Source organism: Sarcophilus harrisii, chromosome 4 (assembly GCF_902635505.1).
Source record: "Sarcophilus harrisii chromosome 4, mSarHar1.11, whole genome shotgun sequence".
Taxonomy (NCBI): domain Eukaryota; kingdom Metazoa; phylum Chordata; class Mammalia; order Dasyuromorphia; family Dasyuridae; genus Sarcophilus; species Sarcophilus harrisii.
Window position 1 is genome coordinate 332669028 of NC_045429.1, and position 15138 is coordinate 332684165.

General features: G+C 49.9%; 2 protein-coding genes across 4 annotated transcripts; one reads left to right on the top strand and one right to left on the bottom strand.

The window, feature by feature from the left end:
• Window positions 1–1287: 1287 nt before the first annotated feature.
• Window positions 1288–6887, bottom strand: PNPO (pyridoxamine 5'-phosphate oxidase). 2 transcript variants are annotated; one of them, XM_031966120.1, is made up of 7 exons: window positions 6585–6887; window positions 6318–6442; window positions 4089–4188; window positions 3612–3665; window positions 3226–3357; window positions 2969–3039; window positions 1288–2613 (listed from the first exon to the last, which is right to left on the bottom strand). In XM_031966120.1, the coding sequence occupies exons 1-7, from the start codon at window positions 6741–6743 to the stop codon at window positions 2448–2450; spliced, it is 807 nt and encodes a 268-aa protein (XP_031821980.1). In that variant the 5' UTR covers window positions 6744–6887; the 3' UTR covers window positions 1288–2447. The 2 variants fall into 2 exon arrangements, with proteins under 2 accessions (XP_031821980.1, XP_031821981.1); XM_031966121.1 differs by having other exon boundaries at window positions 3226–3354; window positions 6585–6881.
• A 109-nt stretch (window positions 6888–6996) lies between these two features.
• LOC100917957 lies at window positions 6997–15053 on the top strand. 2 transcript variants are annotated; one of them, XM_023502419.2, is made up of 7 exons: window positions 6997–7144; window positions 7579–7830; window positions 9884–10521; window positions 11097–11200; window positions 11734–11982; window positions 12323–12569; window positions 13360–15053. In XM_023502419.2, exons 2-7 carry the CDS (start codon window positions 7616–7618, stop codon window positions 13467–13469), a joined length of 1563 nt encoding a protein of 520 aa, XP_023358187.2. In that variant the 5' UTR covers window positions 6997–7144; window positions 7579–7615; the 3' UTR covers window positions 13470–15053. The 2 variants fall into 2 exon arrangements, with proteins under 2 accessions (XP_023358187.2, XP_012403845.2); XM_012548391.3 differs by having other exon boundaries at window positions 11130–11200.
• Window positions 15054–15138: the final 85 nt, after the last annotated feature.

Consider the following 15138-nt stretch of genomic DNA (forward strand, 5'->3'; position numbering starts at 1 on the left):
TCCAATCTTTCCCATTAGGTTTCAGCTTGGCTTTGCCCAGGTAGATGGAAAGGAGCCAGGGATAAGAAAGAATGAGCCATAACCTTGGAGTCCCAAGAAGGAACAACAGGGAGGGTGACCGAACAATGCTACTCTACTGCTTCCACTCAAACCTCACTGCCTACAGGGCTACCTCAAACAAGGGAATAGCTGCTCAGCTATTTCCCAGGGAACTTGTTATCAAAACAAACTGGGACCTGTGGTACAAGGAGACCTTTGTCATGGTGCCTCACCCTGGCCAGTGGGGAACTTGGAGGGTGATGGAGGTGGAAGGAGGGGTTAGACATGGTGGCTTTAACATCCCCATTCTTTGTACACCTTGGGGTTCTATAATAACTGTCACTCATGAGGCTTTCTTCCAGGGTTGCTAAACATTTCATTTGAATTCACAACTGAAACTATTCATCCTTCTCCCTTTACTCTTAAAGTCCCCCCCACCCCCACCCCCACCCCTGGGAGCAAATTTAACAGAGGAAGAAAAAAGCCACACTTTAGTCATTTAACTATAGGGGTCAGTGTTGCTGGCTTTTGTTGGGAAAAGTGGACTTCTTGCAGATGAGTCATCTCCTGACTGAATGGGAGCAGGTGACTGAAGCTTTGTTTTGTTTCTTCTGGGGAAAAAACCAGGTTAGAAAGCAGAGGAGATGACTCCTGAGAAGAGAAGCCAGACCTATCTTTTCCTGGCTCCCCAAGCTGGAGCCCAGGTGCTGGGGGGACAGGAAAGGTAGGGATCCTGGGCGTTTCCCAGCTCCACCACTGGCTCCCACTCCTGACACATATTTTTGTATATTCTCTTTCCTGGAGAGTCATGGGGCCAGGGAAGGAAGGCACCATTGCGGCGGCGGTCATGGATCCTGTTACTTTTTTAGCCATCCTGGCCTCTGCCGGTTGCCACCTGCCAGCCCCCCGGGGATAGGGCCGCAGCCTGGAGGGCCAAATGCAAGGGGGAGGGGGGGGGGGGGGGGGGGGGGGGGGGGGGAGGGCAGAAGGAGGGGCCGAGAGTACAAATATGTGCTGGAACTGGGAGAGGCCGGGCTTATCTGGCCGGCAGTTTCGCTGGGACCTGACCCAAGCCGGCAGGAGGGGGACCAGCTACAACTGGAATCCACCAGATAGAGACCAATCCTGGGCAGTTGGCGCCCCCTGCTGGAAAAGGGGGAGGCGCCCTCAGCCTCAACCCTCCTCAGCTCCAGCAGGAAGGACAATGACTCACTGTATCCCCACCCACTACCAGCCAGAACAAGTGAACGCTGACCATCACAGCTGAAGGTTTTATTACAGAGCGTTGTGAGAGGCAACAGGATGTGAACAGAGTACAGAGTGGCACAGGGGACGGGCCAGGGAGAAGGGATTACGAGGCCCTGACCATCAGACCGTCTCACACACCCAGACAGACACCCCCTCCCCCCAGCTCTGCTGGTCATCTACCAGGCACCCGACGGGCACATCTGCCACAACCACGAACTCAGCTCCAGCCTGCGCAGAACCTATGGCCCTCTGAGCAGGGTCCCTTTGGCAGAGGGTTCAATCTGACCCCAAGACCCAGGAGTTAAGAATGATGTTTTTTTTTTTGTTTTTTTTTTAAACATTTAAAAAATACAGTAAATCTTCAAACTCTCCTTAGCTCCAGGGGATCTTACTGAAACAGGTTCCTGTGGGTCCGGGCTGAAGTTTGCTGACTCCAGCTCTAGAACTTATAATCAAGGTGGGGAGACAGACCAAGGCAGGCTGGGCTATCCAGGAACCTATACCCATGTTCACAAAACAGGGCAACAACAATAGTTCAAGCAGCAATCAACTTTCTCACACATAGCTGAGTCACAGTGAATGTTTAACCCCAAGCTGAATTCCTCCCCGCCCATTAGGCACACTCCCACTAGGATCTGGCTGGACTGAGTTCATCATTGTGCAATTCTATAATTACTATTGGTTTAAGTCCATTTTAGAATGGGAAAAAAGTGGTCTCTCGAGCTCATCTAGTTTGACTGTTCATTCCACTTTGAATTTCAACTAGAAGATTCTTACAGATGATCACTAACTGTCCTGTGACCATCATCTACTGATTTTATGTGTCTTTTAGTGATACATCAAATAAATGTAATTTCTCTTCATTGTGAATGACAACCATTCACATACTTGAAATCAATTATTGGGAAGGCAACTTTGTTGCCAAAAAATATGCATATGTATGTATCTCGTAGTTCTGAAAACACTTAAACCCAAATAGAATTTATTTTTGGGTTATCTAATTTTGTATTTTGGGGTGCTCTTTTCATTACTCATTCACAAACCAGGGATAAATATAGGGTTGAATGGGCTAGGCTTAGAGTCTAATGGAAGTCCCTTGCATTTCTCACCACTCTGTGCCAGGCCCCATCATGAGCTGAGAGGGTCCAATAACCAATCAGTCATGGTGAAAGTCTCTCATACAACCAGTCATTCGCACCACGGTGGGTCATGGGCCCTGCTGCAGGCTCTCCAGGTTGTAGCCTCCGGAAGGCAATCCGATCGTGCAGTCGGTTGGTTTGACCCTGCCAGAACTCTACCACTTCTGGATACAGGATATAGCCACCCCTAAAGGGAGAGGGAGAGGTTTCATAGTTGTGGAGCTGCTTTCTACAGACTTGATTCAAAGCCACTGAGAGAAGTGGTTGGGCTGAACTTCATCTCAGGCCCAAGATAATGTCTGTGGCTGGTCTCTGAGGTGCTGAGGTCTGTCACCTTGCAGGTCAGAATCAAAGGCTTGATAGCTTCCCATTTCCAAAGCAAAATGGTACAAAGCAAGATGCTACATTTGGTGTTGGAAGGCCAGATTTAAATCTTATGCAACTTAACTGTGTAACTTCACTTGTCTGGGGTTAAATAAAATAAACTAGATGGTTTCTGAGGGTCTTTCCATCTATGATCCAACAGAAGCTGTGTCACTCACCAATATTTAGGCTTGGGTACATCCTGCTCCTGGTACATCACCTTTAACTCTTCATTCTTTTTCCTTAGATACTGTTCAAGAGGAAGGGAAATATAATGGGTACCAGAACCCCTGGGGAAAATCCCAGCCTGGCATCTGAAAATGATGGTCTCTCTGCCTGATTAAGTATATATGAGAAATTCTGGAAGAATAAAGACCACAAAGAGAGTGGATAGGTGCTCCTTTCTCTCTGTCTCCTCTTTCCCCATGTCACTCACCTCTCGATCTGGGATAACAGAACTTTGGTGACTGACGACTGCCCCGATTTGGCTGCTTTTAGGGCGGGAGTGGAAATATAGCTCAGCCTCCTCCTCTGGCAACCTCCGTACCTGTCCTTCAACACGTACCTGCTTAGACAGTCACAGATGGAGGGAGATGGAATTCTTCTAGGAGATGACCCAGTCATCTTTATTTTCCCCATCCACCTCAAAACACAATCTAGTCTGACCCAGGAGCCAAGCCCTCTGTCTTTCTATATTGGAGGACAGATACTTAGGACAAAGAGAGATTTCCTGGGAAACCTCTCTCCAGTGTACCCACAGTTTTACCATCTTTGCTCATTAGCTCACTTAGACCCCTCTGACCCTGTCCCAAATATGCTCACCTGTCTATTGAGGGGTGCCCAGTAGAAGACGAGGGAGGCAAAAGGGTTAGAATCCTGGGGATAAGAAAACAGAAAAAGGCATAAGGACAAGGTGAAAAATAAAAGCCTCCTCCCCATAAGGGAGAAATGTAACTTAGCTTCAGGGAGCAGGAGTGGAGAAGAAAGATGAGAATGAGGCTTTCTGGGAAGAGCAGTTGTCGTACTTTCTCCCACACTTCTCATTTGTTGGCCACAAGGGCCCAACACAGTCACTTCTTTCTACTCTGTCCTGGGAACCCAGCCTTCTATATCTGAAGAGTGGAGAAGTAAATTGAGGAGAGTGTAAGGGGGAAAAGAGGGAGGAAGAACGTACCAGAGTTTCAGATCCTCTTTCCTTATTTTTATGGAAGGACACAAGAAGGGAGATGTGAAATGCCTGTCATGTTGGCATGGATAGAGGGAGAGCTTTTGGTTTTTTTCTTTACTAGAAACCCTCACCAGCTCTTTTCCTTTTCGGCTTTCAAAGTTAGTGAAGAAACGGAAACCATCCTGGTCAAAGCCCTTTAGCAGCAGCATTCGGGCAGAAGGCTTTCCATCCCTAAGAGACACAGAAATAGAAAGAATGGTCAAGTACCCAATCCTCATTCCCTTAATTTCCTCCTGAAAAGAAAATTAAAAAAAAAAAAAAAGGGATTTGATTAACTTGAGGCAGCACTGACTGTGCCTTAACTCCATTATTATCTTGACCCTTAAAAATGTGGCTCATTCTGCCCTCATGTGTCCTGTCCAATCAAACCATAAACTCTTCAAGGACAAAAACCAGGAATTAAAATCTATCAATTATTTATTGAGCACTCTATTCTATACATGGTGCTGTGAAAGGGGTGTATGTGCCTCCAAGGAGTTTATATGATCTATTAGGGGAAGATATAAAAATGTGGGAAATTAAGTGACAAATGGTGACCAATAAAAATAAGAGGTAATGATAAAATTAAATTAAAATAGCAAGATAACAAGAGGTAATTGTAATATTCTTCTCTAAAATGTAATGTTCTCTGAGAGCAGGTTTCTTGGGGGGCTTCTGGAGGCAGCCTTCCTTTCAGTTCAGTAATCACCCCAAATGCAGCCAGGTATTAAAGTCCAAATCCTTTATGGTCTCCTTTACTTGGGGCTTGGCTATTTTTTCTGGAGGCCTATCTCTCTCCTTGGTTCCAAGAGCTTAAGCTCCCACCTGCTTTCTTTGGCTTCTGAATCTCCCCAACTGAATCCTGGCTGAGGCTCAGAGAGCTTCTAGTGCTTGTCCTTTCTGGCCCGAGAGCTCCTCCTCATATGTTCCATACCGAGTTTACACCAATCATTTTATCACTAGGAAACCATTATTTGTGGTAGGATTAAATCAGTGCTAAACTATATTTAACCACTGTCTCCTCAATTCCACTTAGTACCACAACATCTCCTTATGGGATTAAATCAATGATACTGAACCATGCTAAATTAGATAACTATTGTCTCTTATCAATTCCACTGACTTAGCACCTGGTTTCAAGTACTGACCCATAACAGGTAATAATAGTAATTAATGTCTCAAGATTTACAAAATACTTCACATATATATTATCTCCTTTAACTCTCATAATATCCCAGTGAAGGGAGGGGTTATTATTATCAATATTTAACAGATAAGAAACATAAGGCTGAGAGGCTAAGAGACTTGCCTAGGGTCACATAGTATCTGTTTGGGGCAAGATTTGATTTGAGGTCTTCCCTACTCCAACTCCATTGCTTTAACGGTGCAGGGGTCCTCAAACTATTGCCCGTGGGCCAGATGCAGCAGCTGAGGACGTTTATCCCCCTCACCCAGGGCTATGAAGTTTCTTTATTTAAAGGCCCACAAAACAAAGTTTCTGTTTTTACTATAGTCCGGCCTCTAACAGTCTGAGGGACGGTGAACTGGCCGCTATTTAAAAAGTGTGAGGACCCCTAGAGTCTAACCACTGTGCCAGTTAAGACAACACACTCACTGTAAGAGGTACAGACCCAAGGCAGGTGGTCCATTGTAGTCCTGTCTTGGTTTCGCCATCTATAAAAATCTAACGTGATATAAATCGTACCTTTCATTGCAGTGGCAAGAACTGGAAACTGGGGAGGATGTCTGTTAACTGGGAGTGACTGATAAGTTGTGGCATGCTGGTGACGGAATAGCATTGTGCTATAGGAAATAGTGAGTTCAATGACCTTAGAAAACATAGATTTGTAAGAAAGGATGAAGAGTGAAATGAGCCAAGCCAAGAGACTACTGCTTACAGTAAAAGCAGTACTGTTTTAAGAACCAAATCCTTCCGACTATTATAAACACCCAAATGAACTTCAAAAGACAGAAGAAGAGGCTTTCTGCACCCGGAGAAAGAACTGAAAAACAGAGTAATTTTACAGGTATATACGTAGGCATGCGCGCGCACACATGTCTGTATCTAGTGACAGCCAAAGCTAGGGTGGGGGAAGAGGGAAAAGGGAGAGAGAGATTTGCTTTCTGCAGAAAAGGAACAGCAAGCTGCACATAATGGGTGCGCGGGGCGGAGGGGCAGCGGAGGGGCAGCGCAGCCTCGGGCCGGCGGCCGCCGTTTCCCGCCTGTGAAGGCGCAGGGATGGGGAAGGAGGCGGCGCTGGCGCTGGCACAGCGGCCGGACCTCAGCGTCCCCCTCTGTAAGCACGGGCGGGCAGGCTAACCTGGTGCAGGTGGCCAGGCACATGGCATTGGCTTCAAACACCTCCGGGCACCGGGCGGCTTCTTCGAACCAGCTGGAGAACTGCTGGATGGGGTCCAGCGAGATGAGATGCGCCTCCTCGAAGGCCTGGGCAAAGGTGAAGGGCAGAGCCGGGCCCGTCCCTGAGCTCCCGGGCCCCGCGGCCGCCCCCTCCCTCCTTCCCTGCGGCTCCCCCTGCCCCCGCAGGGGTCCCGGGCGTCCCTTCCCCCCGGCTCCTCGGAGGCGGCACCTCTTGGTCCTTGAGGTAGCTCTTCCTCATGTGTCCCAGGTCCATGACAGCTCGCACCGCACACCTGGTCCGCAGGGAATCCGTCAGCACGGCCCGCTGCCAGTTCCACCACGTCACGACGCCCAGCAGCACGCTACCCGCCCCCCGCCGGGTCGTCATGGCGACCACGAGGCCTCGTGATTTGCCACTTTGCGGCCCGCCCCGCGTCCCCCTCTATTTACTCATTCTCTTTCCTTTTCTCCCCCTCCTTTTCTCACCCCAGTACCCGGTTCTGATTCAGCTTCCGACTCTTCGCTTCCTCCCAAGCCCGAGGGCCCTGCCGCTCAGTCTAACCTCCCGCCGGCTCCGCCCCTTCCATGCTAGAATCCAATGGGAGGCCAGCGTCGGGGAAGCGGGGGGCAACACGGAGAGGTCATTGGCCGAGTCCTCCGGGAACGGGGCCAATAGGAACAGGAACAATAGAGCCTCAGCACCAATGGACAGCACCGACGGGGGCGGGAACAAAGAGACCAGGAAATGTAGTCACTGCCGTCAATACGCACATGGAGGTGTTGTTAAAGGTACAGGGGCTCCCGGAGCCTGAGCCGGGGAGGGGAGGGGGAGTGCAGCTGGGGCGCGGGGGGACACTGCGCGGCGGCGGGGTGGGAGGCGGGTCTGGGGCAGCCGGGATGGCTGGGCGCCGCACGGAAGGGAAGGGGAGGAGGGAGCCGCAGAGCGCGGCTCTGGGTCTGGGGAGGGGAGCCTGGGACAGGGGCAGGGTAACGGGGGAGCCGGGTTGGGGGAAGGGCGTCGCGGGCATGAAGTTAGTTGCGGGACCGAGGACTCCGCCGGGGTCGGGGAGGAGTGGGAGCGGGCTGCGGGGGGGAGCCAGGTAGGCACTGGGGCTCGCTGACTCCGAGACCGCGCTCCTCAGAGCGGCTCCGTTCCGCGGCGCCGCAGACTTGGCTGCCTGGACCTCCCCCTCGGGCTGAGTCTCCGCGCTTCTGTCTCCCAGGTGCCTCGGGGGCTGGTCCCCGGGTCAGTGTCGGCAGATGGCTGAGGGGGCCGGGGAGAGGGTGGCTCTGCAAGGCCACTTCCAGCCCGTGGACCCGGGACTTGGTGATGGAGAGCCAGCTGATGCCCATCCCACCTTTGACCTGGCTGAGACCTCCCTGGGTGGGGGCCCTCTGTGTAGTCCCAGTTTTCAGCAACAGCAGGAACTGGAGTTGCAGGAGCCGCCCAGGCAGGTGCCCCTGGAGTGTGCCAGGTAAGGGATCCCTCGCTGGTTCTTTGAGGCGGTGAATAGTCAAATCTCCAGCGTCCATCTTATGCAGATTGCTCCCCCGCTTCATTATGTGCTCAAGGGTATGTACATTTTCAGAACCGAAACCATCTGCCAGTAAATCCCTGCAGATCACTTGCTTGTATGAATACGTTCACCTCAAAGCCTCCCTGGGTCACTGAGCTGGGAGGGACTTGGAACCCACCTCGTCTCAGCCCTTCCTTTTGCAGATGAGGAAACTGAGGCCCAGGGTGTTGTCCAAGGTCACAGGGCAATGTCAGCCCTGGGATTAAACTCGGGTTCGCTGACTTCCGTCACCGCTTACTCCATTGAAAAGAATGGATGTTGTTATTTGGGATTCTCTGGAAAACCTCTCCCTGCCACTGTGGTAAGGGGAGAGCTTACTGGACCAACTTCTTGTTGGGTCCATTTCTCCACCTGTAAAGTCTACTCTGGATTGTAAGTACCACGTTGACGTCGCCCTCAAGGTGACAGGCTTTCATGTTCTTGTGGCCACATTGATCAGCCCTCCCTGGGCTGTAGCACATTCCGAGCACTGAGGGCAGTCAGGAAGAGGAGAGAGAAATGTCACTTAGAGCCCAGTAGGAAGGTTAGTCAAGAAAGCTGAATGATAAGGATGTTGGCAAAATAAAGTACACGGAAGATAGTTATCAAGAGAATGATAGAGAACAAGATCGCAGACCTGAGTATTGAGAAGGTGAAATTGAGTCCAAGTCCTGGGCAGACCATTTACTTCCATTCTGTGTGGGATAGCGCGACCCCTGACTCAAAATGACTACTCAGAGCTTTCTTAAAGTGAAGATTAGAAGCTTTATTAGAATCTCTCCAGAAGCGGGCCGTCCTCACTGAGTGCCCAGAGAGAGGAAAGCCATGGTTACAGAGTTAGAAGCGATTGAAATAGTCAGAAACCGTAGGAACTCATGACTCCCTCCCCTCATCAGCTTAATTTTCACTGCTTGCTCAATGCTTGCTTAAGTGGAGGTGGTAAATGTGTAACAAAGGTTTGCTAAATTCCAATTAAGCTGATCTGGTTGATTTATTGCAGGTGTGTTTGCCTAAATTTACTCTGGCTGGGTCTTTACAATGTTTGCTAGTGCTCGCTTGAGCTGATAGGAGCACTCTATTGTAATGTTTGTACAAAGAGTTGCGTTTTCCCAAACCCATCAGACCTCCATAAACTAAAATTTAGGTTGTAGGTTCAATCTACCTTAGTTAATGATTTTATGTGAAACCACACTAATCCCTCACAATTCCAAGGTCAATGGGGTCAGTATAGTGGCAGAGCTGACTGTTATTTGAGCTTTGGTGATGGGAGTTCAGAGCCTGAAGGTCCAGGAATATGACTCTTTAAGTCTTGGCTTAGAATGGGACCCAGTAAAGGCTAACACTGAACTGTCCTTGGTATTGGGATCTCTTATTCCCCGTCTGTTACTTTCATCCCCTTCTATCCCAGTGACTCTGCTTTTCTGTTCTGTCTGCACTTTTCCTTTGCAAGACTAAGAGGACCCTGAAGGCAGGAACCACACCTCCCTCTTTCTTCTGGTTCTTTGCAGTCTGTCTTTGTCTTTGTGGCTTTGTCCACAAGGCTTATTCAAAAAATTGACTTTGTTAAAAGCATTTATCTGTATTTAGCAAATCTTTTGTGCTGAGCTCTGGGCTGATGGGGGGATGAAATCCTAGTTTCTGGGCTTCTTGGCTTTATTACTGGGGTCTGGTTTAGTTGTACATGAAGAGAATTTTTTTTTTTTTTTTTTCTGGGGGCTTGAGTAAGAGATCCACACATTCTACCTGTTTCCAGATACTTGGGTCCCTGAAATCCTGGGGGAATTGCTTCAGGAACTAAAACTCATACCTCTTTGGTACCTTATTTTAGGTTGGGTGAAATGAGGTGGTGGAAATAGCCGATGAAGGTGTTCCCCTCCACATCCTACTTCCTTCCATGTATTTCTCCATGGGCTGGGACTTGGAAATGTTTGGAAATGGCTACCAGTGGCTCAGATTTGTGTTTTGCTTCTAGTGTGCAGGCCCGGGGGATACTGACTCTGGGGAGGCCTGCCCCACCACTGCTGGCACCAGAAGAGGAAGCCAAGAACAGAAAGCGGCCATGGTCCGCCAACGGGCCCAGCCTTGGCCCTCCCTTCCCACGGGGGATAAGTGTCCCAGATCTGCCAGCTGCTTTTTTCTTCCCAAGTGGTGGCTCCAACAGCCTGGACATTCGAGCTGGGGGCCTCCAGGACACTCCCCGCTTCCCAAGGACGCAGGAACCCCTGCGGGCCGCCCGCCCTACCCCTGCCCAGCTGGGCCCCCCCCCACCTGTCTTGAGCCGGTTGAGCACAGAGCCAGTAGAGCCTCTGCCCTCAGAAGGCACCTGCCCTTGGGCGGCCGGAGGGGGCAAAGTCACGGGGCTGTATGCCGAACTAGTGAAAGAGTTGGAGTTACAGATGGCAGAGCTTCGGAGGCTGCTGGTCTCTAGGGAAGAAGCAGCTCTGCGGCAAGAGAGGAGAATCCGTGAGCTGGAACTGGAAAATCAGCAGCTCAAGGGTCAACTGCGGAGCCTAGAGGAACAGAACGATCTGTTGTCCAGCACCCGCGGTGGCGAGGGGGTCAAAGAGGCCTCTCCCAACAGCAGCCTCAGCGCTGGGAGCCGCAGCCTGGGTAATGGGAGCTGGCCTCCCTGGGACCTGGACGGGGGGCCCTCAGGCTGGGGGGCCCAGGCAGATGTCTGGCCCCTATTCAGTCGCCTGTGGAGATGATTGTGGGCTCCAGCCAGCTTTGCATACCCTTTCCCCTCTCTCTTTGAGGAGCCCACTTTTCTGGAGACTCGCCTTTCTCTGAGCTCTGCATTTTCCTCTCGCTCCAGGGTTTTCTTTCTTTTTGCTCAGGCCCTTGTTCATGACAATACTTTCCAGATTCTGTCCATCCTCCCCAAGGAGCCGTTCATCATGCTACCTTCTCTGGTGTTCCATCACCCATGATCCCTTTGCCATCCTGGCCTGACAGGTGGCTGCCACCCTTCCTCTTCCCTAGAACCTTCTGCTTGGTGCATCTCAGCAGGGGCCTCCCGGGAGCAGGACCAGTACTTCCATGCGTCCTGGACCCCTAACAAAAGGACCATCAGAAAGAGGGGCTTGGAAAAGGGATCCTCATTGGGGAGGAGGAGGGGGAGGGAGAAAGAGAGAGGAGGGAGGTTAAGGTTAGACTCCAATAGGTCCTCCTGGCCCCATCCACAGCCATCCCTATGGGTGTGGCCTCTCTCTTCTCAGATGTCAACGAAGGAAACATCCAGTTCCTCAAAGGCCTGGCGTGGCTACTGGAGAGCAACATGGCACTACAGGTGGGTCCCTGATGAGCTAGTAGCTCCTGGGGACCAAGGAAGAGGGATGGAGATCAGGCAGTGGGTGGGTGTCAGGACAGGCTGTTGACAATCATCCAGATGCCCATGGTCCCCAAAGACCACACCCAAACATGCAAAAGTTGGAGCTAAATGTTCGGGTGCATCTCACTTCTGTATGCCGCACTGTCCATTCTGGGTGATATAGCTCACACCTTCACCACAAACCCTAGCTGACTTGACTTGCCCACAGATGGAAGATGTGAAGGGGGCAAGGGGAGAGGGAAGAATCCAGTCCTTGGCTGTGGGGCTCCAAGGGGCCAGTTAGAAGCAGAGAAGCCAGGGGCATGTTCCCAGGAGGGTAACCTGCCCCATTTGTCCTGTAACAGGTGAGAGGGTCACCAGTGGCCTGGCACTGGTAGGAACATTGCCAGCGTCTTTGGGGGAGGCTACCAACTATCATTGTAAGGGATATCACAGGAGGCTGAGAAGCTGCCACTTCTCTTGCTTAGAGTTGCTCCCTCTTCCTTCTCCAGGCGAACGGTCTTCCAGCACCGCTTCCCACATCACCACCTGTGGAACCCAAGGGACTTCCCGCTGAGGCCCCACGATCCCCACCAGTCTGTAAGCTGCGAGTAGGACTCCCCAGTGGCTTTCCAGCGTGGTTGAACTCTGAGGATGGGGTGGGCAGCCCTGCTACGCTGAGTGAGGCCACCTGCCTGTGGGAGGAGAATGTGCAGGATACACTGCCCGATGGAACCCCTGTGTGGGCGTCACCTGTAGAGGTGGGTGGGTGCTACACAGAGCTCGGTTCCCCAGTAGTCCCCATGCCCTCTGAGTGGGTTGAGAGAGTAGTGCCCATGGACCAGGGGCTTCAGGATTAAGAGACCTGACCTTTCTTACCTGCCTCCAAGGCACCTCAAAGGAGGAGGAAGAGGAGTTACAACTGCTGCTCTGGGTTCCCCAGGGACTGAGAAATGAACCCTAAGCCCTTGAAGTTAATCATTCAATATCTAGATCCAGACACTTGGGGATGCTGGTCCTGAAGAGATGCCCGTGAAAGCATCAAGCCAGAGGGACGAGGTGCTGAGGGGCAGACTAATAGTGCCTTTTTGTCTTCTCCAGGAGAATGGGAGACCCAAACTGGAGCTGATCCCCAACTCGGGGGTCTACATCACTCACCACCAGCTAGATGACCTCTCTCAGGTATCAACAGACAAACCCAAGCTGATGACCAGGCGTATGTTGGATTATTTCTTCTCTCGGGAGACACTGGCTCGCTCCTCTGCCACTGGGCAACGAATTGCACACAATAACACCACCATGGAGAAGCCCATCCGGCTGCCTGTTGCTGTAGTCAATGCCATCAAAGGTACCCAGAGGCAGACTCTCCCCAAGGCAGTTCTTTTGTGAGGCTGGAGGAGGGAAGGAGCGTCTGCACTGTTAGCTGGCATGGGCCATACAATAGTGGCCTGAAATCCCAGGTTGCTTTAAGGAGGTTAAGTCCCAATATTTTATATATCTTTTTCTGAAATGACTCAACATCTCTCCTTTGGCAATAGATATAGTTCTGTTTTCCAAGTTGTGATTATTAAAACTGAATTGGAGAAAGCTGAGGGACATTGTGGGTAAAGGTCTAGTTCAGTGATGAGTTGTTAAAAAGGGTGCATCTGCAGGAAGGATTGAGGGGAAATATGAGGAATATCTGGAACGATAACTGAAAGATGTAAATCTTTTAAGGAGAACAACCTGGTGGTCTATACAGGGTTACGAGAAAGAGGATGAGACCTTGTAAGATTGGAAGATTAAAAACATTCCTCTGTCCAGTGTCCCTTTCTTGCCCCACCTCCCCACCCCAATTCTTTTCTCTGTTTATGGTTCTAGTAATGACAGAGCACACTGGGCCAGATCTTAGGGAGCAGGGAGGAGACATAATTCTCCATTTCTATGTCAGCTCTCTCTGCTCGGTGGCCTTCTTACAGTTCCAGCTTTTGGCCTGGTCTAGGTATTTTGGTTTGATATGGGCAGTGAGAAGAATCTGGGAGACATCTTTCCCTTACAAACTCAGATCACAAAGGTTATTACCTGGGAGTGCACTCTCGCCTGCCTCCCACTCCTGACTAGGAGCTAGATCTGAGCAGCCCCCTTTCTGTCTTCCCCAGAATATGTCACCAAGGTGTGTGGCCGTGGCTGTAACTTTAATGCCGTCATCAACAGCAAGTGTGGGACCTCAAGGAGGGCAGTCAAGAAGATGATTGTAAAGATGGAGTGAGTGGGGTGAGGGGGGTGGGCCAGGTCCTACAATCTGCTGGCAGATACATTATTTTTAAAAAGCACCCTCCAAGCAAGCACTGCACCATCAGGAGCTGTCTTCAGGAAAGTCATGGTTTTCTGGGCATATTCCTGTTCTGAGGGCTATATCGGAATTGAATCCTAGTATCTAGGATCTCATGTGAGCTGTGGAGTCTGGTCAGCTGGGCAGAGAAGAGAAAAAAAAAGTGAGGGAATGATTTTGTTGTCCCATTCCCTTTGGCACTGCAGGCTTTGGGAAGGGCAGCCAGAGCTGAGGACTAGGTGGCCAGAGACTATACAATCTCCCCAACACCGCGCTCTTATGTCCATGTACATTCTGGAATCAAGCGATGTTATTTGGGGTAGTGAAAGGGAGCCTCACTGAATGACCAGCTCCATGCAGGGTTTATGTTGGTCTCCCCTACCAGAGGTCTGTCTGCAGAGCAGGCATCTTGAGAGATCAAAATTCATGACCAAAAGACTTCACAGACTTTCTTGTACATAAGCCAGAACATTTCAAATAAAGGTTGGATTAAACCAAGGTCACTGCTGCTGCTGATTGCCACATCCTTCCATTCTTTCTAGATCATGGGATTTTAGAGGTAGGGAGAACTACAGCATCTTTAGTCCATTGGGGAAGTGCTTTGCTCAAGACCACTCACGTGCTAAACAAACAACAGTTAAGAGGCAAACTAGTGTGACCTCTGGGTCCTGATGATCTGTACTCTTCAGAACTCAGGTGGACTTGCAAGTTGCTACTCTTTCCTGTTGATAAAAGGGCCTGTCTCAGGGGAATTAAAGAGGAAGATGCTTGGTCAGTGTCCACATTTAGAGTTTTGAAACTTTCCTTAGAAACAGTTGCCAGGAAAGGGAAAAACCCTTGCTACCTGGGGGAAAAAGCATAAGAACAGGGGTCTTCTGCTGAGGCAGAAAAGAGGCTGATTTATTATTTAATGCTAGAATTTAGCAGTGTTTAAAACAAAATATTGTTTGCCAGTATAGCATATCTGGGCTGGAGGAATGGTGTTCAGATTTATGATTTTGTCAGTGTAGAGTTCCCCGTGAGAATTTTTTTTTTTTTTTTTAAACACAGATGGGCAACTGTTCTGTTAACTAATCATCTTTAATTGCTAGTGGAAAAATAAGTTAGACACAACTCATGACCCTGCCTTTCAAGGTTTAAGAGTCCCTAAACCTCCTGTTCTTAATACCTGAGTTCCAAGTGGCTGTCGTGTACAATTAGTAAGGAAGCATTGAAAAATGAAAAAACATGGAACCTGCTAGATCTCTCCTGCCACCCAACATGTTGTAGATATGGATACTGGCTCTAGTTCATTAGGACATGGTTTTAGAGGACAGCACCAACTACAAGTTCTCTGAGACAAGTAATGACAATGCTAGCTTCATTTTGCCATTAAGGAAACAGATTTAGAAAGTTAAATGACTTGTCTTTGGCTAGTGGGTTGAGATTGGGATTCAAATCTCAGTTTGCCAATTCTAAGATTAGCAGCTATGTGCCATTCAGCCTCCATGCTGTTAAGTGGAAAGTTGCCCAGAAAACACTGGTGACAAAGGGAAAATTCTAGAGCAAGAGTGGATGGCTCAGGATAACCTCTCCCCACTACAGCACATCTTTAGCAAATGTCCTT

Coding starts and splice junctions, on each gene's coding strand:
- PNPO (XM_031966120.1), bottom strand. CDS start 6,743: ATGACGACCCGGCGGGGGGCGGGTAGCGTGCTGCTGGGCGTCGTGACG. Junction 6,443..6,584: donor GCTACCTCAAGGACCAAGAG/GTGCCGCCTCCG, acceptor ACCTTTGCCCAG/GCCTTCGAGGAGGCGCATCT. Junction 3,358..3,611: donor GGGCACCCCTCAATAGACAG/GTGAGCATATTT, acceptor TGACTGTCTAAG/CAGGTACGTGTTGAAGGACA.
- LOC100917957 (XM_023502419.2), top strand. CDS start 7,616: ATGGCTGAGGGGGCCGGGGAGAGGGTGGCTCTGCAAGGCCACTTCCAG. Junction 11,201..11,733: donor AGAGCAACATGGCACTACAG/GTGGGTCCCTGA, acceptor TTCCTTCTCCAG/GCGAACGGTCTTCCAGCACC. Junction 11,983..12,322: donor TGTGGGCGTCACCTGTAGAG/GTGGGTGGGTGC, acceptor TGTCTTCTCCAG/GAGAATGGGAGACCCAAACT.